At 34.4% G+C, this 27402-nt stretch overlaps 1 protein-coding gene across 1 annotated transcript in view; it reads left to right on the top strand.

Moving 5' to 3' along the window:
• The window catches only part of LOC118203908 (muscarinic acetylcholine receptor M1-like), a 44723-nt gene extending 37840 nt beyond the window's left edge, over positions 1–6883 (top strand). Inside the window, exon 2 of the mRNA XM_085811022.1 lies at positions 1243–6883. Coding sequence (XP_085667148.1) covers positions 1304–2992 — 1689 coding nt within the window. The 5' untranslated portion in view covers positions 1243–1303 and the 3' untranslated portion in view covers positions 2993–6883. The remainder of the gene's footprint in view (positions 1–1242) is intronic.
• Positions 6884–27402: the final 20519 nt, after the last annotated feature.

Raw genomic sequence — 27402 nt, 5'->3', positions numbered from 1 at the left:
TTTTTATGATTTCAATCTTTACTCTAATTTCTCCTTTCCATTAGCCTTGATTAAGATGCAAATGAGATTTATGGTATTTGAGGTGAACATATTGAATGTTTTAGATAGACTTTTCAGCAATGACTCTAGCAACTTTACTTTATACTGCTCACAGTCATTTGCTTACTGACATTAAATCTCGCCATTGATGTTGAGCCGCCTTAGTTAGGCCGAATTTGTGTAGTCTCCGATTACACAAATGCAAGCCAAAAAGAATTTAATTTTTAAATTCGTCTTTATTTTACTTTACTACTTGAAAGTCGCAGAAATTATTGTACAAGCGGTGTCTTCTATTTACGCTTCTGTGTATGCACAGATGGTACCTTCTATTTAAACTCAAGTTTAACGGAAAGGTTTATTAAAAACCTTCTTAAGACTCTGTCGTATTTACACAGATAGATGGATAACTCGCTTGTCAACTTAATAGGGTCTGAAGGATTTTGAATTAATATTACACGACTAGAATTCTAACTTGAAGAAACGTTTGCAGAAGCATAACCAAAATATTTGCCAAAAGTTAGTTGAAATGATGCCTAAGAGGATAAATACAGTAATGAAAACCAAAAGGATCTCAAATGCAAAATAAATTAATTTAGAAAAAAAGGAAAAATTTTAGGTCATTTTATTTTTGTAATTTTAGAATCTTTCTTTTCCTCGTTTATTCTGAAATTTCCTCATCAATGGCCGAGTGGTTAAGACCGCTGAAGACCGATAGTTCGACCTGAACTCAAACCCACGTGAACAGGCTGCCTGCGTAGTTGATTTTCCTTAAATTTAAAGCGAACACTAGCCACTTTTATTTAAACAGTTCTCTAAGGAGCCTTTCCTTCCCTCAGGCAAATAGCCCTCGTATACTTTGCCATATTCGAATAATCTAATGTAAGCATTGTGAAATCAGTTAATATTATTTAATTTTACTTTTGCTGAATCTAATTAAAAAATTTTATGGTAACATACTTTTCAAGATTTTTGTATTGGAAAACAAGTTTACTTAGGTTTATATTACTCCAATTTTTTTCATTGTTAAATTCTTTTATGAATTTAATACATTAGCCAGGAGTTTGAATAATTTTAGCTTAGTTCCTGAATACTTGTGTTTATTATGTGTGTGATTTTTTCTCAAATTCTATTTTTGTATGATTTATTGTATATTTGTAGCATTAATTAAATTGTTACATGCTTTAAAAGAAACTTTCATTGCAGAGTAAAAGAAAGCACAAGAAAATGTTTCTGGTGTGAAACATCGGTGAGCAAAGAAGTTTGCATGGAATCCTTTTTTGAATGGATCTGTCTGGAATTCTTGACCGAAGCTCGTTTCTCCGCTGAGAACTACTTTCTGATTGCTCAAACAATGCCGACTCTTACCATAAACGAAACTTTTGATGGATGCAGTGAAAACCTATACAATGAAACTACTAGATCTTACACTGTCGTTGAGACAACTCTAATTGCAACCATAACTACTCTCCTCAGCTTGGCGACAATCATAGGAAATGTTTTAGTTATGGTGTCTTTCAAAATGGACCGGAGGCTCCAAACGGTTAATAATTACTTTCTCCTCAGCCTAGCAGTTGCTGACTTTATGATAGGTCTATTTTCCATGCCTTTGTTCACAGGTTATACTTTACTGGAAGGATGGAAACTTGGACCTATTGTATGTGACCTCTGGCTCGCATTAGACTATTTGTGCAGCAATGCTTCGGTTCTCAATTTGCTCATGATTAGTTTCGACCGCTACTTTTCGGTCACAAATCCTCTTCGATACCGAGCTCGGAGGAATAGTCGTCTTGCTGCGATCATGATAGCATGTGCTTGGATTCTATCTTTCTTGACTTGGCCACCATGGATTCTAGCATGGCCGTATATAGAGGGCAAGAGATCTGTACCGGAAAACAAATGTTACATACAGTTCCTCGAAACGAATTCTTACATAACAGTTATTACGGCACTGATTGCATTTTATGTACCCGTAATTGTTATGTGTGTTTTGTACTACAAAATCTGGCGAGAGACGGAGAATAGGAAGCACTATCTGGCGGAGTTAATTGCAGAAAATGAGCAGTCTACTGAACAGGCAACCACCTGCCTGCCTGCGCCAACTGTGTGCAACAGTATCAACGAAGAGGAAAAGAACTGTACTCATCGAGTAAAGGATTTCCTTATAACTTTATGTAATGTTGATTGCGATGATGGGGGAGAAGATGATAGTACAAGCCCTGGGGCTACAACTCCAAGTTCGGCCGAAACGCCGATTCAGTCTTCCAGAGCCACTTCTGTCACACTGCGCCCTGAGCAGATTGCGTACGTTCAGGCCCTTCTAAACCAGGAAGAAGAGAATCTTGCTGCTGCTGCAAAAGAAACCATTTACACAGTCATGATCCGACTTCCTGATCCAGCCGATCCGAACTTCGAGCCCCAACCCACAGTTACCATGATAGACGAAGTTCCGGCTCCTCCGGCACCAATGAGGTCATCTTTGAGTACAAGCGCTCTGATGGCCCATTCAGTGAATGATCACAGGCTCATGCGTTGTAGTTCCAGTGAGGTTTTAAACGCTTCTAGATTAGCTGGACTGCCGGGTGCTAAACAAGCCAGACTTCAGCGACCCAATATAAAGAAAAGGAACAACAAAGTTCAAGAAAAGAAACATGACAGGAAAGCGGCGCGGACGTTAAGTGCCATTCTTTTGGCCTTCATCATCACATGGACACCTTATAATGTTCTTGTACTGGTCAAGAGTGTGGAGACGTTTGTCAGTTGCAATGATATCATACCGCAGATTCTATGGGATTTTTCGTACTATTTGTGCTATCTTAACAGTATGATCAATCCCGTCTGCTATGCTCTTGCTAATGCGAATTTTAGGAAAACTTATTGGAGAATACTGACATGCACATGGAGAAAAAAGTCAAAACTTAGTATTATTCGAGGTCTCCACTCTAAAGCTTCTTGACATAAGGCCGATAGGCGAATCAACAAGCAAGTAAATTATAAGAGATATTCAAAACCGGTGACTTTTGCTTCTTCTGGAGTAACTTCTTACCGTGGGCCAATAACTAGCTAATAGCTGTTCGAGCCTGATGATATTATGTAAGGCGAGCCAATGATTACTTAAGCTCAAAGATATCATGAAAAGGGGACAATAAATATGATGATATGTCTCATAGAGGACTTTTCCACTCGAACAATTTGGTTGCACTTCACTTTTTCCTCTGTTCTCCGTTACGCAGATCTTCTTTGCGCATTGTAACCATTTTAATGTCAATCCACACGTAACCGTTCAAGCTTTTAGAGCTTTTGTATCGTGTACAAAGTTCTGCAGTATCACTAGGTTTCTCAAATCATAAAGGTGCTTTTTCATTTATGTGCTGTTATCCATGAAAAGTATGGGCAAGCATTCTCTTTGGAAATATATGAACTTTAATTTTGTGGTGCTAGAGACGTTAATATAATATATAGAATACATGTTCTTTTAATAACATTTTGTAAAATGATGTGACCTTCTCTTTTAGGTTTTCTAATTTGAACATCAGGAATTTTCTCGTACACTTCTTTTGCGATTATGAAATTTCTGATTCGAAAACTTGTAACAAAATTCTTTCATATTTAAGTTATAATTTTCCTAGTTTATTACTGTCAATGTGACGATTTAAGTAGTAAAAAATAGTTGCCTGTCAATAAAGTTTTACCTTGAATTTTAAGATGCTGCAAAGTGAAATCAATAACATGTTGAGATATTCTAAATAGTGTTCTCTCATTATTAAAACAAATAGATATTTGGTGAAACTGAAACGAATTTTATGCTTTTCTGTAACTGAATGTATTGTTACACAAAAGATGTAAGGAAATTATAAAATTCTGACTATATTTTAAATGACGATCATTAATGTTTTTAGTATATAGTATTTCAAAAACAACATAACATTTATTTTGAAATACAAGAAGAAATTTTTAAAGGTTTTTAGAAGAAAGAAGCATATACATCTTCTACTCTTTCATAAGTATCATATATTTCATTCCATACACAAATTTAAAATATGACTTAAACCTAATAAAACTTATTGAAAGAAAATTTTTATACATTCTGTTATTCAATGATCTTTATTTATTTTTTATTCATTTATTTATTTATTTATTTATTGTCATTTAAATGATTTTACCTATTTGTCGCTTTACTGTCATTATTTCTGTGCCTAAATATTTTTTGAAAAGTGTTTGTTTCATTTCCTAGAATGATTTCATAGGTTCAACACAGAAGCAAAACTTCTTCCATGTTTTGTCATATTGTGTTTCATAATTTTGTTTACTGTTATGCTAATTTTCAGCTCTCTGTATGATTCATTTTATGTACGCATTTTTTGTCAAAATCGATTGCTGTGTTTAACCATGCAGTGAAACTCGTAAAGCAAATAACTTTCTTGGTGGATTCAAAATAAATACAATTTTTCATTTCTTATTCTTTTCAGTAAGTATATTTCGTTTCTGATTTCTTATATTAAACAGAGTTTTGAGCTACTCACGATTTGCATACGTTTTTTTATTAAATTTAAAAACACAGTGCTCTAAAAATGACAAGATTAATTTGTAACAGAATATTTCAGATATACTTGGAACTAGTTACAGTTTAGTTTGGTAAAAATGAAGTATAATTTTTAAATATCTTGTAAGGCATTTTTATAAGATCCCTTAGTGCCTACTGGAGACAGTAACAGATGCTTATATAAAATTAACAATTTTATGTATTTTACTTGAATTTTTAAATTACTATTTATTTGTACTAAGTATCATCTCTTGGAATCTGGAATAAACAATCCAAAGACTTTAACAGGCATTCGTGCTCTTTCGCAGATTAGGATTATTTCTCAAGCACTGGTGGGAAAACTGGCTTGTTTGCCTGAATCTTGTTCTTTAATCTTTGAATGACAAAGTACTGCAAGATGGAATAATGACCACATATCTTCCACTAAAAGATGGAGCCAAATGTTTTATGAGATCGTTCCACGGTTAGATTCTTTCGTTTGAAGACATCAGTTTTTTGAACTTAATCTAGAAAACATGTGTACCAAAAGAAAAAGAGAGAGTAGAGTTTGGGTTGTGTAGTTTTCATGCTATTACAAAGGCTATTGACAGGCATATTAAAAATGACAGAGAAAAACAAATAATGTTTGAATGTTTATCAGATTCTCAGTGCCGTAATTTAGAACGTCTTAAGACATGGATAATTATGTCTAGTAACAATATAAGCAGGAGTTATTACATGTAGCCAAATCAGTCATGTAAAACTATACTCGTAACTAGTAAGGCCTTGATAACAAGTTTATGATAAAAAAAGACGCTAATCCCAAGTTCCACTGGCTTTGTCAACACATACGTGATACGTTTGCGAAATTGTAATTCCAGTATGGTGTCGAAAATAGCCACCAAGATATTTAGAAGTGTTCTATGGTAATATGATCTCCAGTTGTAATGTGTCACCTTATTTTTTTACTTCCTAATTGAACATTAAACAGCACTTTTAATGTGGTTGACTTTTACTCTTCAGAGTTTGCACTAATGGTGTACTTCAGTGATTACCTGTTGTAGTTTATCAAATGTCAATGTTGTAATTTCGAATCGAAGTGACTTTTTGTGAGTTCAAAGATTTATGAAAAATTTTTGCATTATCGGCACATTTAGCAATGATGCTTCAACCAGAAGATGCATCCTGTTGGTCTTTTCTTTTTAAGAATTTCTCTACGGTCACAAATTTTAGCACCTATTTTACAGTCTCAGACCGAGTCGGTTGCCAGATATTGTTTCTTAAAACTTTAGTTACTAAGAAAAAATTACTTAAAACACTAATATTCATAATCATGTAGTTTTAAATCGGTTGTTTCCCTTTACAAAATTTAAATGCAATAAAACAGAAAAGTTTATTTCATTTAAGGTTTACATAAAAATTAACATTTTTTTCTTTTTCAAGTGTGAGTTAAATAGTGTATTTACTGAATTACTACTAAATAATTATGATTTTTAGGATTAATTTGTACTCTCGAGCGAAAGATAAATTTCTATATAAACATACTATTGTTTTCACAATGACTTATCAATGACTTTAATCGTATGTTTGCATTTCAATTTTACAGTTTTTTTTTTTTTTTTTTTTTTTTTTTTGGAAATTTTAAAATGTTGAATTATTCAATTAAAGTATTCTTGAAGTTAAAATTACGTTGAACTGCATTTGTTAGTAAGCTCTGGTTCTCATGTGAATTTCTACTATTTCTTTTTTTTTTTTAATTACTAAACCTTGCATTGTCTTCTTATGAATAGCTTGTCTTTTCTTGTGAAGAGAATATCAGAGTCCAACAGACTAACATTTCTTTTAAAAAAATAGAAATAAAAAATTAATTCTAAAATTCATGTAAAAAATGTTTACGCATTAATAATTCAAGAAGAGCACTTTTCACTTCGCAAGAAAGGGGGGAGGTTGGACTTATTTATAAAGTAGCCGATCAAATCTTATGAATGTAATATAATAGTCACATGAATGGAAAGAGAAAATATTTAGATATTGTTTCAAATTCCTTGTCATCCATTCCATTACATTAAAAATTCAAAACTGTAAAAAAAAGCTGTTTAACAAATTTGATTGCTAAACATTCTGGCATCCAAAATTCGAGAGAAATGTTTTTGATGTTGTGAATGTGAAACAACTTTGCATTTATACATATGTGTACGAAAGTGCTCATTTTTCTCTTTTATATGCATATATATATATATCATACGTGGTGTAAAGTAATTACCACATAAGTGGTATGGTTGTAAATGTTTGTTTATATGTGTAAAATAAAATTCTGAAAGCTTCTGCGTTTCAATTATTTCTTTACTCATAATTACTAGAACAGTAAGGAAATAGTCAAATCCTAGCCACAAAAACCAAATCAAAGAACTAATAAAATTAAGATTTAATAATAAAAATTTTAAATTATCTGTTCTTTCATAAATAAGTTCAAAGGAATGAAATATGATAAATATATGCAATTTGGTCACATACTACATTCTTTTATGCTTGTATTGCAATTTTCTGCTGTCTTGTAAATACCAGTTCCTTGTTGAAATAGCATCCTTCTAGAAAAGCAAAGCAACATTAATCTTTCAGTTTTAATGGGAAAAACTGCGTTTCCTGAAATAAAAATTGACCTACACTGGTTAGAGCAAACAAATATTTTCCCTATTAACATAAAGCTATCATAACATCGTTTCGTCGGCCTGGGATTCACTCTAACATATGTCTTACTATTATTGCTTATCACGGTAGAAAGCAAAAGTTAGGGTAGTTCAAAGAGTAGTCTTTTAATGCGGATTCTGAAATGCGATTGATTATTTTGCAGTGTATATCTGTGGAAATTTTGTATAAAAACCATAAAACTGAAAAAATAATCTAACAGTTGTAAGAAAAATAAAAATAATTGTTAAAAATCCAAAATTTATGCATTTATTCAACATTTTAGAAAAAATCTGATATTGTTCTCGGAAATCTTAGAAAATCTAAAATTCGCTAAAGTTCATTTCATAATAAAATTTCTGCTGTAGTTATGCCAATATTGTTTAAGAAAGCGTTCTGAAATTTCTCATTAAATTACAAGCTAGGCTATAATCCTGAAATCTCGTTTTTACAGAAAATATTTTAGTCATGCAAACTGCTTATGTCCTTAGCTTTTCTTTTGTGAAATACCTTCACTATTTTATAATAAGGAGACGAAAGGTTTTTATAAGCTCGTGTCACTGTTTTGTTTCATTTAGCAGAAACAACTAACAAAGGAAGCTGGACTGGAGAAGTATACTTTTTCATTAATCAGTAACACAAGAAAGGATAATTACCTTATATCTGCATTAACGCATTCGATACTAAATTTTAATTTATAGTGTTTGTTACCAACACAAATTCAGTGTACGTTAACATTTGATACCCTATGTGCTATCTAAAATTTCTTTAAATATTTATAGTCTTGTAGAGTATTATCTTGTATTAGGTTTTCTGAAGCAGGAAACGTGAAAAAATGCGCTATGTTCTCGGCAGGACTCGAACTCAAATACGCGTCGAGTATGCTTCCAATTACGCTATGAAGACTGTAGAGACATTAAGTATTTTTTTGGAAGCAGGAAAGATGAAAAATTAGCAACGCCTTCGCCGGGAATCGAACCACTGACCTCTGGAATACCCTCCCAGCGTGCAGAACCACTATATCACGAAGGCACGCTAGAAAGGTAGGAGAAATACCTTATATACTCCCCCTTTTAAACAGAGACTGAGGTTTTTAGGGAACCCAATCGCCAAATCCTGAGTGTGGAGAATCATCGTGCAACACTCTTTTAGTTCGGGCGTCACTGTAGAGACATTGGGTATTTTTTGGAAGCAGAAAAGATGAAAAATTAGCAACGCCTTAGCCTGGAATCGAACCACGGACCTCTGGATACACGCTCAACGTGCACACCACCGCACCACGAAGGCATGCCAAGAAGGCGGGAGAAATACCTTACATACAGAAAGCTGACATACAGAAACATACAGAAAGATGGGAGATAATACCTTATAACTTTAATAATAAATATCCTCTTTAATAATAAATAGTATAATAACCATAATAGTAAATATCTCTTAAGTACCTTATACCCTCTTTCTGCACTTTTGAATATTTTTCAGTGTTGTAAACTGACATTTCTAAGAAATATTTGACAGAGTTATTAGTATGTTCCTTCAATAAAGAAGATGATATTTTTAAATCAGCAAATAAATAAATATATTCCAATAACAAAAAAGTTTAATATTTTGCAAAATGTGATCGTATCAAATGTTACTTGTTCCTTTCATTGAGAATGATTCTTTTCGGTTAATTTTTTTTTTTTAAATTTTGGCTTACATATTTCATAATACTATATGGATATCAATTAGATAAGTAATATTTAAAAGAAACAAAGATTATTGTAAATTTTTATTTCTCAGCTATGACAAAGAATTAAATCTGTCATTACCGTTTACTGTGATTATTTTACAAATCTGCATAAAAATGGGAGAACTCAATTTTATCAATAACTTTAAAATTAAAATAACAAATCATAAATTGAAAATTTCATTTTATTTAAAAATCAGAGGAATACTATCGTACTGATGAAGATAATTTTAATAATTAGTGAAACTTAAAAAAATAAGACAAGGATAGTTAGCAGGTATTCTCATTCCCATTTCATTCCTATAATTTCTAATATTATTTCATTGACATATTATATCAGAAAATTCAATCTCCTCGTTCTATTTGACGCATACGATGACGAAGTTTCCTTTCTGTTTAGAATCTGATAGTAACAAAATCTTTCATATTTAAGAATTCCCTTAAAATTTCATTAGTTAAGTTCATTTACATTAAAATATCAGGTATGTTTCAAATCAGTTATACGGATTTGAATCTATGTTATTATTTAACTTATATTCAGGTAAAAATGGTTCTAATATACTACAGAGTTCCTCACTTTTATTCTGTTAATTTAAGTGTCGAGGAATCTAGAGAACTATTAAGCATATACTCGCTTAGTTCAAAGGCCAGAAAAAGCGTAAACTCAAGGGTTGATTACCCTTTATTCACTCAAAATAAGATTAACAGTCGGCTCATTTCTTCGAGGTTCCAGCACTTGGGCTTAAACTCAAAAACTGAGAACTAACTAATGACTAACTAAGAAATTTAGTCGAAGCTAACACAATTCTAATGTAGTCGGCCCGTAATCTTAAACTAGCCTGCGAACTATCAAAAGGCGAGTAATAATACGGCCGAGCGTGTCAACAGTTTAGAGAGACGTAGCCCAAAGGCAAACGCTCGCTATTCAGGAATCCTAACTCTCTCTCGCGCGCGAAGTCAGTTGAACTTACTTTCAATACTATTCTCTTCCTCATTTGCTTTCAGCGCGATTATAAAAACTCATTCTGGTAGGGAGTTGTAAGTTGAAGCGAGATAAGACAGGAAAGGTGAACTAAATTAAAATAATTGTTATAAAACTAAAATATATCTTACAATATTAAATAAAAATTATACGGAACTTTTTTCATGAAACGATTTGATCCCTAGTATCCAGAGCTTAAATTGCGCCGGAGCCCACCGGAGCCTGGCTCCGGTACTTCTTAGTTTTTAGGATAAATCATAATTCTAGCCGAAGCGCACCAGAGCCCTAAATCAGAAGGCTCTGGCGCTTCTTTTTTGTAATTCAAAAGCAATTTGAGTAGAAATTTGATCTCGAAAATGTTATTTTTTGCAATAAAATTATATTACAAATCGCTTATTAAATTTTAATTTACCTCTTTACATTTTATTTAATTTTAGTTTAATTATTTAGATCTCGAAAATTTTATTTTTTGCAATAAAATTATATTACAAATCGCTTATTAAATTGTAATTTATCTCTTTACATTTTATTTAATTTTAATTTAATTATTTAGTTACGTTTATCTTTAATTATTTAACTATTTTAATAATTACAATTAATTAATTTATAATTACGTAATAATCGTTAATTAGATAATAATTGACGGATAATAATTATTAAAATTAATTAAATAATAATTAACTATTTAATTTTTAAATTATTAATGATTTTTAATAGTCATTTTATTTATTTATTTACTTTTGTTCCTCTTTGCTGACGGTCTTCCATAGGGCTTCGGCACTTCTAATTTTAGAAATTAAGCCCTGCTAGTATCATATATCTGTAGAAGGAATGGATCAAAGAACCCTTTGCAGTTCTTTGGTGGGAACAAATATCCCCATGGTATTGCTACGTGTGCACGGGCTCGTAATGGATTAAATGCACACGGAATCATGATGGCTTGATAAAATTTATTTTTCCAAAACAAACACACTAAGTTCTGGAAAGTTTCAAAAAAAATTCTCATACAACTCTTCTCAGTACGGTAAAGCACAAACAGTAGTTAACGCTTCAAAATACTAAGACCGTGAAACACAAGGCAGTATGCAAAAACCTAAATTAAGAATTCAAATCTGAACAGAGAATTGATGCTCTTTCCCGCTTGTATAGTTTCACCTTACACATAGAGCCGGATGTAGTTACAGTTACATGTAGGAATCAGACCAATTGCACTTCTATAAGTACATCAAAATAAAATGTTTCTACGTGGTAAGACCCGCCTAACGCTAGAGGGCGCTGAGAGCGCTATTGAGTGTGCTGAGATTCGATGCAGTTGCTCGATGGAAGGTGTGAAGCAGTTGTGAGATTTTGAGATCTTATTATATTTAATTAAATCAATTTATATTTTATTGATTGGTGATTATTGAATTTGATTTATTGATATGAGATATAATGTTTTGCTGAACCACCACACTTTCGACAAACTTGGATTACCACTGAACCTCAAAACCACCGATGCGCACCACGTTTGGCGACATTTGGCGATTTCTCGCATAATTTCACGACAAAATTTAATCGCTAAACCATCACTAGTTTGCAATTATCTCACCAGTTTGGCGAGATAGCCATTTACCTTCAATGTTAAATAGACTTGCCCCTGTAAACATTTTTTTTGAGAACTTTCGATTCTTTCATGTTCATTTCAAACACATTTAAAAAATGGGTATAGTTTAATAGGCAGTACAAGGAAGTCATGCTGCATTCACATCAGACTTTTTTAGCTCAAAGGGGCGTTAGCCCAGAAGAGTTCGGTATTTAGTGTTGAATCACTTAAATGCTGACTTTTAGACTGTTGCCACCAAATATTATCTCTCTGTATTATATTTAAAGGAATTACATAATAAAAGAATTAAATAATAAAAGATTGGAATGAATGTATGTACGTTTCTCACATTATGAAAAACAACGGTACCTAGAATCATCAAATTTTAAATAACATAGTCCCCCCACCTGGAAGCTCGAATTTAGAACTTGTTTTATGTGTATTTCATATTTTGTTGAACTTTTACAAATTTTTGATTAAAAAACTCAGCGAGTATTGGCAACACTGTAGGCAATAAAACATTTTTATCTCCAGCGGGCGAGACTGTCCCAAAGTGAAGACAAAAAAATCATCAAAAATCTTAAAAATTAAAAAGCAAAAGGTTATGACAAGATCAGCAATGAAGCCATTAAAGCTCTCCCCAGAAACTGCATTGTTCAACTTTTTAACATCTATATCGCCTGCGTCACACACAGTTATTTACCGCGATAATGGGAACATTCCATAATAATTACCATTTTCAAAACCTGGAAAAAATTAACTACCAGCTACAGACCGATGAGTCTTCGCCCAATTTTTGGTAAAGATTTTGAAAAAGTGTTAAATCAACGGTTCATTGAACGCGTCGGAAAGAATTAACCTTATTGACAGCTCTCACTTCGGTTTTAAAAAGGATCATAGCACCACCCACTAAATCCTAAATTTAGTCGAGTATAATAGGAGGAGCGGAAAGTAATGTCGCTTTTTTACATTAAATTCAAACGAATAAATTTGTAACAAGTTTTTATTTTTAATCAATAATATAATGACCCTCGTTATCAGCAACCTTTTGCCATCTAGTATGCAGATTTCAATCCCAGACCGATAAAAATCAATTGGTTTTTTGAGTAAAATATCTAGAGATGGCATTTCGGACATCATCCAAATTTCTAAATTTTCTGTCACTAAGGAAATTTTGTAGGGATCGAAATAAATGGAAATCCTAGGGTGCGATATCGGGCGAATATGGTGGGTGAGGCAGTACCTTCCACCCCAATTCATTATATTTTTTCCAGTGTCCGTCTTGCACAGTGCGGTCTTGCATTGTCATGTTGCAGAATGACGCCTTTTCCGTTGGCAATTGCCGGATATTTTCCGATTAAAGATTGGTTCACTCGATCCAATTGTTCACAATAAAGGTTTACATTAACAGTTTTTCCAGGTTTCAGCAATTCAAAATGAACAATTCCGCGAATACTCCACCAAACACCCAGAAGCGCCTTTTCGGGATGTAAACTCTTTTAACCCCTATTAAAACTGCCTTCTGAGTTTTGGATTATCATATAGGACTTATTTTTTTGTCTCCACTAATCAAACGATCAAAAAACGGTTCTGTATGGTGCCGTTGAAGCAATACGTTGCATGTGATGGATAGGTTGGCTTTGTTCTTTTCAAACATATTATGGGAGACTCAAACACCTGCTTTGCTTATTTTTCCATTCTGTTTTAAATGTTCTTAGATAGTCGACCAAGGTTGGTTAAGAGTGTTTGACATGGATTTGCTTCCACTTCTGCCTTTAGCATGTTGTCGACATGCGCAGAAACGACATTACTTTCCGGTTCCCCTATTATTTCGCAAGCCTATATTCACAAATCTGCTGTAGCTGCATGTTTCCTGGACTTTGAAAAGCCATTCGACCGTGTTCAGCATAACGGTATCTTCGATAAACTTCCTAATTTTCTTCTTCCGAATAGTTTCATGCTGCTAATAATTTCCTATTTAAAAAGACGCTCCTTTCACGTCTGGTGCAGCGACATCCTCTCTGGAAAAAAAAAAAAAAAAGATAATCTATCATGGCATCCCTCAAGGTTCGATTTTCGAACTAAAGCTTTTTATTGTCTTCTTAAATTATCTTCCCAATCCACTGAATGCAAATACTTTAACGAATGCAGATGACACTGTAATTGTTACAAATTCCATGAATCCACAAACTGCATTTAATAATCTCCAACTGCAAGTTAACACTATCTCTAAATGGTGCAAATTATGGAATATTGATTTAAACACTTCGATATGCTGTGTTGTGCTTTATCTTCGGTACAAAACCACAATGACGGTTAATACTGATATTAAAATTGATAATGAAGTCCTCCCAGTGGAATTTCTTATAAATACTTGGGATTCATGATTGCTCAAAACCTCACCTTCAAGGAATATACAAATAAAGTAGAAAGCCGTGTAAATTCAGCCTTCTTGCAATATACAGCTTAGTTCGACGCAAATTTAGACGAAAAGAACTTCAACATTCGAGACGCGCTCCTAAAGTGTTTCCATAGGCTTCCTTTTGCGAAATTTTAACTGAAGCCTGCTATAGCCTTTTAAAAACTTCTCCCCAAAGCGCAGTTCTAACACGCCGGATAGAGCTTCGAAGTATAGCTTCTGGTTTTCAGCAGGACTTAGAAGAGAAGGGCTAGCTCATAGAGCTTTTCCCCCTGAAGCAGAAAGTGAGAAGTGATGACGTAGCCATGATGACACTGAGCGCGCCAATATAATTCACAGCTTGGAAATTAGCGTTTTTGAACCAGCGTTTAAAATGAGCTGTGTGTGAAAGATAGCTATAATTTGGAATAGGCAATGTTACTGCTTTATGCATTTTAGACTGAACCATTAAAAAATTTAAAAAAAAAAAACTGAAATTTTTCAGATTTTAAATTACGTCCAAAGGGGCGTTTTTTTAACGTTTTGAGTGTTACCTTTATTTATTAAATATCATGTTCTTTGCACTTAAACCATAAAATTCAGTTCAAGAGCAATATCGCAAAATAATGTTAAATTAAGCATATCTTTAGAATTTCCGATAAACACAGTCTCGCGAGCTGGAGATAAAAGTATTTTTTTTATATATATAACGTTGCCATTTCTCGCTTTTAAAGCATTGAGTTTGTAAATGCAGGACTCTAACATTTTGTGGCAACAGTTTGAAAAGTGAACCGACGTTTATGAGTCCGACGCAAAATGCCAAAACGAAAGCAATAGTCCTTCGGGACTGAAATCCCTTTGGACTAATAATGCTTACTCAATTTTAAAACAATAGATAAAATGTGCTACTCTTTTAACATTAAGTTCCGTGGTTTTTTAATTTTTATTTGCATGTTTTTTTATTTAATGCACGTTTATTTCTAATCATTTCTTTAATTGCATGCTAACTGAGAGAATTTTTATACTGCTTCTAAGATAACTATAATAGCAGCTATTTAAATTTACTCAAAAAACAACTTTACATTGACATAAGTTTAAACATATATGACATATATGGCAACATTTCTGCTAACCTACGTTTGATTTTTTGCCTAATCGTAAATTTTACATTGTTATAATTCTCTTAATAGATATTTTTTAAATAATTTTGTAATTTATACTTATATCTATATTACAATTAAATAAATGTATGTAAGATTGTTACCTTAATTTTGACAAAATAGCTTTATTCAGAGTACCTAAAACAGTTATTTAATTTTTCAAAAGTGTGAGTAAAGGAAGCAGGTGTTTTTATGCCAATTACTTTGATGTTTTATACTATTATATTTTATCTAGAATGCTAATCTAGCACAAAATCTAATCAATAATTAGTTACGAAGGATACAATAAGAATAACTTTAACAAGTACTTAACAAAATTAGTTTGTTAAATACTTGTTATTCTTGTTGGTACTATTTTGGTACTATTCATAATACCGAAGATATTATCGATTAACTCATAGAAGTCAGATGCTTTCTGATTTCCTGTGGGGTAGAGTATACCTTTTGCGGTACTTTTTGAAAATAATGTCTTCTCTGGAGCGACTTTTTGTCTCTCGTTTCCCTTGACAATTAAATAATTTGGTTTTAGTTTGTGACACAATTTGATTTCTTCTCAATCTCTATTTAAAACCTCTTTAATAATATCAAAATTTAAAACAGTTACATCTTCTAAAACAAATCCTCTATCTAAAACGCGGTTTCTCAGTAATTTGAGGCAGAGCGCGAAATGAGACCTCTGATTAAAACAAACTGCACATTTTTTAAAAAGAACCAACTTAGTCCAATTTAGAGTCATAGAAGAGTTTTCAATCTATATGCATTTCGTCGAAACTGAGAACGCATATTTTTTCTACAGAATACAAGTATTCGCCTCTTTTCTTCTTTAGAGTAAGAACATTACTTTGAATTCTTGGACTACACTAAGATTTAGAAAACACTAAAAAATAAAATAAACACCATTTCTTTAATTTCATAATACTAGGTAAAGGTATTCCAATTTTTTTCTTAATTTTTTTCATTCCAAAAATCATAGCTTTAAGATGACAGAGCTCTTATGACAATGCAACGTGAAATATTTTCACTAGTCCACCTGATTTTTTTCTTCTTTTTCAGTAATGCTATCAGGTTCAATGTTCCGTCTTACCTTCTTTGGGAACATGCAAGGACCTGACTCGGAACAGAGAGCTTACTAAAGCTATGTTCAATAACTGTGGTAAGTAGACAGGATACACAAGAAGGGTATACAAAACCCTTTATTTTTCTCTATTTACAATAATTTCCGTACTTCGGAATACAAAGACCCACTACTTGTGGTCTAAACGTAAGAATATAAAAATAAACTCTCTAACTTAACTTTGAAATAATAATAAACGTGGAAGATTGGCCTTATATTAACAGGAACTGTTAGTACAGAGTAGTTAGTATGTAGTACAGAGAACTGTTAACACTACAATACGTTTAAAATTATCAAGAGGATTAAACCTCTCGCCTGGAAGGCAACCAGCAACTGAGTAAAACTTCTAAGGTAAGCGGCCTGCTTCGACTAACTGCTTCCTCTCTCTCGCTTGGCAAAAAGCCACAACTTAAATACTTGGCGTTCGCCAGACAAACTTTGCATAAATACGTTAACGCTTATAATTCTGGCCGGAAGTAAAAAATAAGAAGTGATAGTAAAGATTTAAAATAAAATAAACGTTAGTAAAACTTAGGATCCTTACATACTTCCCGCCAGAGTTAATTAGTTTAAAACTGAGGTCTAAAACGACCTTGTTGAAAACTTTTAGCTCTAGAATCTAACGCGAGGCCAATCTTTTACAAACATTTTTCGCTAGAAACTAGAAATTTAAAGGAAAGAAATTTGTTTTTACAATAGAAGCTCCCAGGACACGCAATTTTTTCATCTGTATTGCATCTAAACAGGAGCTTCTATTCAAATCTGGTTCCTTCCAGAGATCTGGAAGGAAAACTAGTTTAATGAAATGTTACACAATGAAATGGCAAGTAACCTGTATATTTCTCTTAACATTCTTATTTCATTCATGACTATTTTAATTATCTCTCCCCGTGCTCTCTGACATGTGTTGTAAAAGAACACCAAACACGAATGTCTTTATGTCTACGTGTTCAACACTTCCTCCTACAATCAAAGAAGCACTAACGTGTTAAAAATTCAACATACCAAGACATCGTAACACACCTTAATTTCAACTCTAAACCCTGAGGTACTATTCTGAAAGTGGCTAACTCTGAAGTGTAGCGTCAGAGAGCCTAACTACATTCATTCAACCTTTAACACATATTCATCATAATTTAGTCTTTTTACAGTCACACGAATAAAAAAAAAAATTTTAACATTACTTTCACTTTTACCATATCACGGTATTTCTTAACATTTGAAATAACAGTTCACATTATATATAAGAACATATTAACATGCCGTTAATTTTACGCATTTGACAACATACATTAGTAGTACATTGTTAACTTCTATTCTTTTCTAAGCAAGTGCCAATTCTTCTACATTGAAATAATACATTTCAAAAAGTCTTTCAGACTAAAACTTCTTTCTTGCCAGAATGTTTTAAATAAAATTTATACAATAACTTTTACAATATTTAAGTATTTACACATTGCTATTATACATCAACTTTAGTTTTACGCGCGAGTAATTGAAACATAATACCAAAATCGGTAACAACACATTTCCCGCCCTTTTGGCGATAAAGGTAGACCTCGCATGAGGTAAAACTTCTTGAAATCTGCCACTTGCAGTAAGAATGAAAGATTAACTTAAGTTTGCAAAGTAACATAAAATTTTACTTATCTTTGTGATATTCGGACATTCTTTTCTGAGCCCAGTCCTGGAAAGTAGCGTATATTCTTGTTTGATTTATCCTCCTTCGTGTGCGGGCTCGCCCTTCAGTGCCTTCCTCTAGAAGCTTTCTTTTTTTTTTCCAGTTCGGTCACCCTTGAATACCTTCTTTTTCGCCTCTGCCTGTGGTCTTGGCCGTTTGATGGCAGCTGGTCTTGGCGGAACCGGGAAACTTCTTTCGTGTTCCTGCTTGGACCTCGTTGCTGGCCGTTCAAATTTTCCTTGTAACTTTTCCTCCGCCGCTGGTGGCCCTTCCGCAGTTCGGTGACATTTGCTGCGGAGAGTCCTGTCGGATGAGTAGATCTTCCGTTTTAGAGCCGGGTTATAGTTGCCGTCATTTCTCCTGGCTCTCTTTGCATATGTCGTCCTTCTCCCTTCTTCATTCTGGGGGTGTTCGTGAGCTCTCTTTTCTGGACGGTGAACGGCTTCTTTTTCTTGTTACCTTCAATTTTCCCGCGGGGAAACTTTCTTTTCACTTGCTCCTGCCTCTTACTGGCTTGCCCTTGTACTTGTCTTTGTTCCACCTCTGCAGCTTGTGCCTGCGGTGTCTGCCGTGCCGGATCCTGCAAAAGATCTTTGAAAATTTGCATTTTATTACGATCATAGTAGGGTTTGATTTGATCAATGTTTGCGGAGCAGGTTTCCCCATTCCTGGCTTTTAACACTACTACAGCCTGAGTTATTTTTTCTATGACATATGGTCCTTCAAATCGTGGAAAAAATTTGGCAGTTTTATCTTCTGGTGCTGAAGAAAGTGAATGCTTAATTTTTAATACTTCATCCCCTACTTTATAAGTTACTCCCCGTCGTTTCAAGTCGTAATACAGCTTTTGTTTTCTTTGTGCTACTTCCGTATTCTTTTTTGCTTCTTTAATTAGTTTTTCTATATCACCCATTTTAAATTCTGGGGCTCTTTGTTGCACATAAAATAATTTATCTAACGGCGTTATAATCTTTCTGCCTAAAAATAACTCAGCAGGAGTTTTGCCCGTTGTATCATGTTTTGCGGTCCTAAGGGCGAAAGCAAATTCATTGACTTAGTTATCCCAGCTTTTATGAAAATTTTTAACATAACTACGGATAATTTTCACTATATTTCTATTGACCCGTTCCGCTATATTTGATTGCGGCCGATACGGGACCATTTTTAAATGACGTATGCCCAGTTTTTTGCACATGTCTTCAAATACATTACTTACAAATTGAGGACCATTATCCGATATAACTTTTAGGGGCGCCCCGTATTTTAAAATATATTTATTTAAAATAGAATCAGTAACTAATTTCGCGGAGGCTCGTTTTAAGGGAACAATTTCGGTCCACTTACTAAAATGATCAACCATATCAAGGAGATAGCGACTTTTATTTAACTGACTTTTTGAGAAAGGGCCCAATAAATCGATGCCAATTATTTCATTTGGAAATTCGGATTTAATACTATTTAGAAACCCGGCCGGGCGGAAATTAATATAATTAACTGCTTGACATGTTGGGCAGGACTGGACATACGCCCTTGTTAACTTTTGCAGTTCAGGAAAATAAACTGCCTCGCGTACGCGTTGGATAGTTTTTCGAATACCAGCATGAGAAGCTAAAGGGCTGTCATGGAGCTCCTGCAGGATATTTAATCTAAGACTAGCTGGGATAACAGGTCGAAATTCGTTGTTGGAATTCGTAGTTTTTGTATAGATTAATAGACCATCTATTAGTTCGTAATGGGCCGCCCTATTTCTTATCGCCACAATATCTTGGTGGCTAAAATTTTCAGGATCCTTTAAATACTCATAAATGCTTCCAAACTCAGGATCCTTACCCAGTTCGGTTATTACAGTTTCTCGGGAATTTATTGTACATGCTGTGAGCATTGCCACCTTTACGGTATTACCTTCTTCGTCTGTTTTAATTCTGGATAGGGCATCTGCTACGATATTTTCCTTTCCGGGGGTATGCTTGATTACCAGATTATATTCTTGTAGCTTTAGTGCCCATCTTATTAACCTTGGGGATAAGTTTTTCCCTGAGTACAATCTAGTTACCGCCGCATGATCAGAGTACACTGTTATTGGCGCCTTTCCAAAATAGACTCGGAACTTTTGCACTGCTAACAGAACTGCAAGTGCCTCTCTCTCAGTCGCGGAATAATTTCTTTGTGTTTGATTTAAAGTTCGACTAAAAAATGCCACGGGCTGCTGATTTTGCGAAAGTACCGCTCGTACCGCATAATCCGAAGCATCCGCTGAAATTTCTAAATTCTCATCCTTTTCAGGAAATTTCAACACAGGGGCTTGCGTTAATGCTTGTTTTAATTTTTCGAAAGCACTATTGGCTTCGGCCGTCCACGAGAATCTTGCCTTTTTCCTTTTTAATTTTAACAATGGTTCAGCAATAGCTGCAAAATCTTTTATAAAGGACCTATAATATGAACAAAGTCCTAGAAAAGAAGAGAGCTTCTTCGCCGTGTTTGGCGGCGGATACTTTTGCACAGCGATTATTTTTGATTCGTCTGTCTCGATTCCTTTCTGAGATATTTTGTAACCTAAATATTTTAATTCATGGGCTGCAAATTAGCACTTTTCGACCTTAACTTTTAGAACGGCCTCATTTAATAAAGAAAACACCTGTCTTAAATCCTGTACATGTTGGTCCAGATTATCACTAGTAATAATGATATCGTCTAAATAGATAAATGTGGACTTTCCAAGAACAGGCCTTAACACAATGTCCATACATCGCTGAAATGTTGCCGGTGCCCCTGAAAGGCCAAACGGCATACGCAGGAATGCATAAGTGCCAGACTTGGTTATAAAAGCAGTCTTAGGCACGTCCTCCGGTCTAACCCCTATTTGAAAATAACCAGTCGTTAAGTCTAAAGTCGTCATATATTTGGTGGATGTTATGTTCCTTAGAATTTCTTCAATAATAGGTAAGGGATATACCGGATATTTAGTTATGGAGTTTAATTTACGGTAGTCAATTGCGAATCTCCACCTTTTTGGATGTGTCAAAGGATAGTCATTATTTTTCTTACATAAAACCACCGGGCTAGCATAACTACTTGAGATGGGCGTTATGATCTTTTTACGTAGCATATCGGTGATATGCCATTCTATAATTTTTTCCTTATTCTTATCGTACCGGTATGCTTTGTGGCGAACTGGCATTGAATCTCCGGTGTCAATACTATGGTTAGTAACCTGAGTAAATCCTGGAATATCACTAAATAACGAAGCAAATTCACTTACCACTTGTCGGATTCTTCGTTGCTCGTCATTAGGCAGGTGGTCAAGATTTAACATCGGCGGTTCAGCCTTTTCTCCACGAACTGGTTTCATCGTCAGCTTAAGGGACGCTTCATTAAAATCCAGCGTTGCTTGTGCCTCTGAAAGAAAATCTATTCCTAAAATAATATGTGCTTGCAGATTCTTTACTATGAAAAACATAATCTTTACTTGTTCGTCCTTGATACGGACATACAGCGGTAATTTACCTATACACTTACATTTTTCTCCTTGCGCCGCTAACATTGTCGTATTATCCGAATTATATATGCGGTATTTCCGAAATTACTTCCTAAAAAAATCTTCTGCCACACAGGAACACTGCGTGCCTGTATACAGGAGTGCGGTGGCTTGGATATTATTCACCAACACTTCAATCTTCGGAAGAGTCAAATTTTTCACCATTACTGTATTTAACTTGAATGAAGAGGGGTTTTCGTCGCCTTCGGATTTCCGCACCCTCCCGTCAGCAGAAATCCGTTTTAGTTTAAATTATTTTTCATTTCCGTGCTTTCCTTCTTTTTCCACTGGCCTTGAGACTTTTTTCCTGGATTGCTATTGAACTGTCGACGTTCGCCGGCTGTTTTTGAATGCTCGGGTTTCCTTGCCCACTGATTCACTTTGCTTCCGTAGCTGTGTGCTTGAGTTTGCTGTAGTCTTGGCGCACCAAATTGGTTTCGCTTTTGATATTGGCGTCTTCTTTCAATGTCCGCCGTTCTTCTACTTTCAAACTGGATTGCTAGCTCAAATAACTTTTCCAGTGTAGTCGGATTTCTTAATTCAATAAAGTCTTGCACTTGGGGCAGTAACCTCGGCAAAATCACTTGAATTATCTCAGGATCCGGACGGTTTCCATACATGAGTTTGAAGACGTGAATTTTTCTTAAAATAAAGCTTGAGAGATTTTCGATTTTTTGTTGATATATGCTGAAAAGTTCCGTTTCTAATTTCGCACGATCCCTTACAACAGGGAAGGCTTTTAGTAGGGCAGTCTTGAAATTTTCGTAAGTATAGGAGGGACTTCCTGCTTGACCCAAGAGACTTCTGCCTATACATTTGAACCAATTAAGCGCTTGGCCCCTCAAAGCGCTGGTAGCTAAGGTAACTTTTTGAAACTCGTGCACGGGGTAGAGCATGAAATGGTCATCCAATTTTTCCAAAAAACTGGTTACCGGTGAGTTTCCATTAAATGTTGCTTCTGGTTTCATCGAAGCGCGCATGGTCTGGACGATGTAACCAAATCCTTCCAGGGCGGCAGCTGGCATTTCTGGATTCTGAGCCGCTTCTGCAGGCAGCACAGGTTCTTCTTGAAACTCGGCCATGGTTATTCTTCTTCGTCGGGCGCCACTATCAGTTCAATGTTCCGTCTTACCTTAACATGCAAGGACCTGACTCGGAACAGAGAGCTTACTAAAGCTATGTTCAATAACTGTGGTAAGTAGACAGGATACACATGAAGGGTATACAAAACCCTTTATTTTTCTCTATGTACAATAATTTCCGTACTTCGGAATACAAAGACCCACTACTTGTGGTCTAAACGTAAGAATATAAAAATAAACTCTCTAACTTAACTTTGAAATAATAATAAACGTGGAAGATTGGCCTTATATTAACAGGAAGCCGTATGTAGTACAGAGAACTGTTAACACTACAATACGTTTAAAATTATCAAGAGGATTAAACCTCTCGCCTGGAAGGCAACCAGCAACTGAGTAAAACTTCTAAGGTAAGCGGCCTGCTTCGACTAACTGCTTCCTCTCTCTCGCTTGGCAAAAAGCCACAACTTAAATACTTGGCGTTCGCCAGACAAACTTTGCATAAATACGTTAACGCTTATAATTCTGGCCGGAAGTAGAAAATAAGAAGTGATAGTAAAGATTTAAAATAAAATAAACGTTAGTAAAACTTAAGATCCTTACAATGCATTAATCTAAGTCTTTATAAAAATAGGCTTTAGAAATTTTTCCAAATTCTCCAATTTGTGCTCCCCCCCCCAAATTTCGCTATTTGAGATTTTAATTTCTGATACCATTTTCTGTCTAGATGTCGTCCACCTTCTTTGTCGCTGAACAAACATTCTAAAATTTTTCTTTTCTCTATTTTTCAATACTTTAATACAATTTAATACAAATTTCTAAGGATATTATTTTGTTCTTCAAATTATCAATGCATTCTTGTTTATCCTTAAGCATTCAGGATGATCTACATTTTCATTTGCGAGTTTTATTTCAAAATCATTAAAATTTGATTTATTATTGTCATCATCAATTTCGATTTATTATTTTCATCATAATTTATTTTCGGCACAGTATTTCATTTCAACAGTTTCTTTTTGTGGCTATCCAAACAAGCGATTTTTCATATCATCTTCATAACACTGCATAGAAAATGTTCGCTGAAGATTTTTCCGCTCTTCACATTAATAGAATCTTCTCTTTGACATTTGTGTATCCATTCTTTCATCAAAAGCAAACTCTCATTTGGATCCTTTGGTCCCATGAAATAAAATATCTCATCCTTTCATACTTCTGTAAATGCTACGGCACGTTACTGCAGCGTAAAAAGCCATATTACGTAACGATACTTTACAATATAGAATTTAAAATAAAAACTGACTAAAATTACATATATATAAATTATTTTAAATATATACATTATTAGAAAACAGATATATATTTTATTAAAATTAATTTGGGATGTGTAACCTCTAGAAAATCGTCTCGCAGCTCAATGAAACTACTGTTTTAAACGCGGGAAATCAGGACAGGTGGCATCACAGTGACGTCAGATTATTGCCTGATATGTCCCCCCATTAGGCTCGCGTTGACTAGGAGTCGAACAAAGAAATGAGCTAGCCCTTCTATTTATCCCTGGTTTTCAGGCAGAGTATGAAGGATATCCACTGCGTCTGCTCTCAGAGAAGAGGGGAGATGGCAGACCTTAGCTTGGGAATTCCATCTATTTGTATCTGCCGCTATAGAGAACTCGCCAAGAGGTCTTACCATCATACGTAGATAGTTTTAGAGAGGGACGAGAAGCCATGAGTAATTAGTTAAAACCATCAGAATTGCTTCGTGCTTTCGCTATTCGATTTATTCTTTGACAGCAGAAACTTTTTCTTCAGTTCCTCCAACATTGTTTTCAACCGTGTATATTCTCCTTTTCATAACTTCAATTTTTTTTTTTCTATTATGGTAGTAATTCCTTTTTTCATTTCCTCTTGACCTGCTTAAATCTTTTCTTGAATTGAAGTCCTCTTCCATCTTTTATTGAACCACTTCACTTTGAAATCTCTTTTTAATGAAGTTGGCGCCCCCTTTCACCTTTTCTTGGAATGCAGCAAAGGCAGTCACCAGTTGTCTTAGTTGCTCATCGATCGTTCTTGTCACGGCATTCAACCCCATTTCTGATGACAGAAACTTCTGTGTACGGACACGTTCGCAATAGATTGAATGTGCAGAACTAATGATAGCCTGATAATGTTTATTTTACCAAAGGAACACTTCACAGTTCAGGAACTTTCCACAAAAATACTAGTACAGCTCTTCACGGTATCACAAAGTACAATCAGCAATGATACTTCAAACTAACAAAAACGTTAAGTACAACGCAATGCAAAGCGCATCTAAATGAGGCAAGCTATTACGGAGATATATCAATACTCAAACTCGCGCTGAACAAAGAAACTCCGAAACTCATATTCTCTCCGGTCTTATATAGTTTTCCCCCAGCCGTCGAGAAATCTCTGTTACTTTCCACTTCTCGAAATTATTGGAAGGCATATGAGAGCCGGATACGGTTACAGTTACATATATAGATTAATTACATTTATTCAATCACCATACCAATTACAGTTATACATCCACCGAACCAAAATGTCGCCAAATGGTGGCACAGTTTGACACAAGCGCCTTGCCCCAGCCACCACCCCTGTTCTTATTGGTTGCCGTTTATGTCGTCAGGCTGAAAATTATCTGTTTCGTTTGAGTTATGTCAAGGGGAACTTATATTACTTTGGGCTTGGTTATGTCCTGTGTTAATGTGAATGTGTGCAATGTAACAGAATATTTGCAATTAAAATAAGCGTAACAGTATAAGAAAATATGTCGCCACTTCTTATTTAAATTGTTAAATGTTAATTGGAGTCGATGAAACTTTATTATGCTTAAATACCGTTTGACTTAGCATCTATATTCAGTGCAATTCGTAGCGCTATACTGATATTTTCTTTTTACTATTTAGGAAATACATTGTGCAATTTCATATAGCAGGAGACATTAAAAGATTTGCTTCTTCAGCAACGTCAACAAATAGCACTTAAGTCTTACTGTGTAGAATAATCTTGTCTGCCGCAGTTTTCATGAACTAGCGGTTTATTTTACAAAAAAGTGTCTTTAAAAAAGCGATATAAATGTAAAAGCTAATTATTTTTTCATAAACATGAACTGCTTGTTAACTAAATAATCTTCCTTTCATTTATTAATTGTTTGTTAAACGGAGATTGTTTGAAATCAAGCTTGTTCGTAGTCATTAATTTTTTACTAATTCTAGGCTTTAATTTCTCTTCATTTACGGTAAAAATTAGATAAAGCAATAATATATTTTTAAAGCACTTATAACATCGTTTATTTGACTTTGTCAATTGGAGTTTATGCATTATTGTTTTGTTTCTTAACTTTTATATCTTATGAAAAGTGTTTATTGCTAAATGACTTTGATATTCATCTAATAACAGAAAATATTGCTAAACAGTTATCGATTGCACATCGAATTGCACCTTTTTTTATAATACCATGTATATTAACAATATGTTTCAGAAGCTGCTTTTTATTTTTGTAATTTTTTCGCAAACGTGGCAAATTATTCTATCGTTACCCATCGCTTACCCGTTTTAGCGCTAAAATGGCTCAAGCTTTTGGTACGCAAAAATGCCGCGGAAAATTCTTTTCGTCACTAAATGACATCTCAAGTCGTGTCCAATAAGAGACTGTGTGGGGGGGGGGGCTAGGCGCTTGTAAGTTTGACACCTTTTGGCGATTTGTCGCCAAATTTGGCGATAAAAATACTTGTCAAAAACCATGACAAGCCATTCTCTCAATTCCTCACTTGACGATAGCTCGTCAATTTAGCGAGATAGCCATTCTCTCAATGTTAAATAGACTAGTATTCGTATTTTTCCGACAAAACTTCGCTTCTTCAGACTTTCATGTGGCATAATATAAAAAGATACAACAATTTTACGAAAAATTGAAATATAATTTCACTAATATTTCAATTTTCTGCATCCGCACTTTGACAATATTCATTTCTCAAGAATCATCAGAGATTGTAAAGATTACTTCCCCGCAGTTGACCCAATACCAATGGTTGCATTTAAATTTCAAAGGACCTTAAGCAACTTGCTCATTAACCACCATGAAATAGATGAAACAACAGAATGACATTGTTAGACGCCAGTTTACAGCAATTACGTAGATTCTCATCACCAGCACATAATTACTGGCAACCTGAATATCATACAAAACCATCAACCAAAAACACTAATGAGTTATGGTACAAAATTTAGACCAGTCAGAAACATAACTAAAAATTACTGTGTGGTGTTGTGTGGCCCCAACTTGCCCGCAACAATAGTAGTGACTGCTATGAACTGTAAAAAACACAAACTCTTAAAAAGGGTTTAACTCCCTTTTTATTCCACTTTAGAAGTTACAGATGCGTTCACTTGACGCTCACAAACTACGCCGACCCAGCGGTTAAATAAAAATAAGAAAATGCAACTAAAAATGAATAATAATAAGTCACTACCTACAAGGCTCTCTAAACGTGACTAACTTAACCGCGTTCTAAGATACAGCTGAGATTTCAGCAAACTTTCTGAATAAAAAGTTGAAAGATTCAACTAACTGCCGAAGCAAGCACACAGGCCGAAACGCGCGGTTCTTAAATTTCTACCTAGCAACCTTCACGCTCGTGAATCAAGAAAGCACACTTACGAACTCGTTTCTCTTTTATTTAACTCAAAAATACTTCTACTAAAAATTTGAATACTTTGCGCGTTCTACTAAAATTTACATACTCTGGCATTGGCAATTCCAGGGGAAAGTAAGGCTTGACAGGAAAGATAGCTTAAAATAAATGTTAGTTAAAATAAATATAAACCCTACAACTGTTACAAGACTTTCGAAAACAACATCAACGAATTTATAGTTAAAGCA

This window comes from Stegodyphus dumicola, chromosome 2, assembly GCF_044657685.1.
Source record: "Stegodyphus dumicola isolate Sdum_Otavi_A_Nest chromosome 2, ASM4465768v1".
In the NCBI taxonomy this organism is placed as follows: domain Eukaryota; kingdom Metazoa; phylum Arthropoda; class Arachnida; order Araneae; family Eresidae; genus Stegodyphus; species Stegodyphus dumicola.
This window is presented reverse-complemented; position numbering and strand designations above follow the sequence as displayed.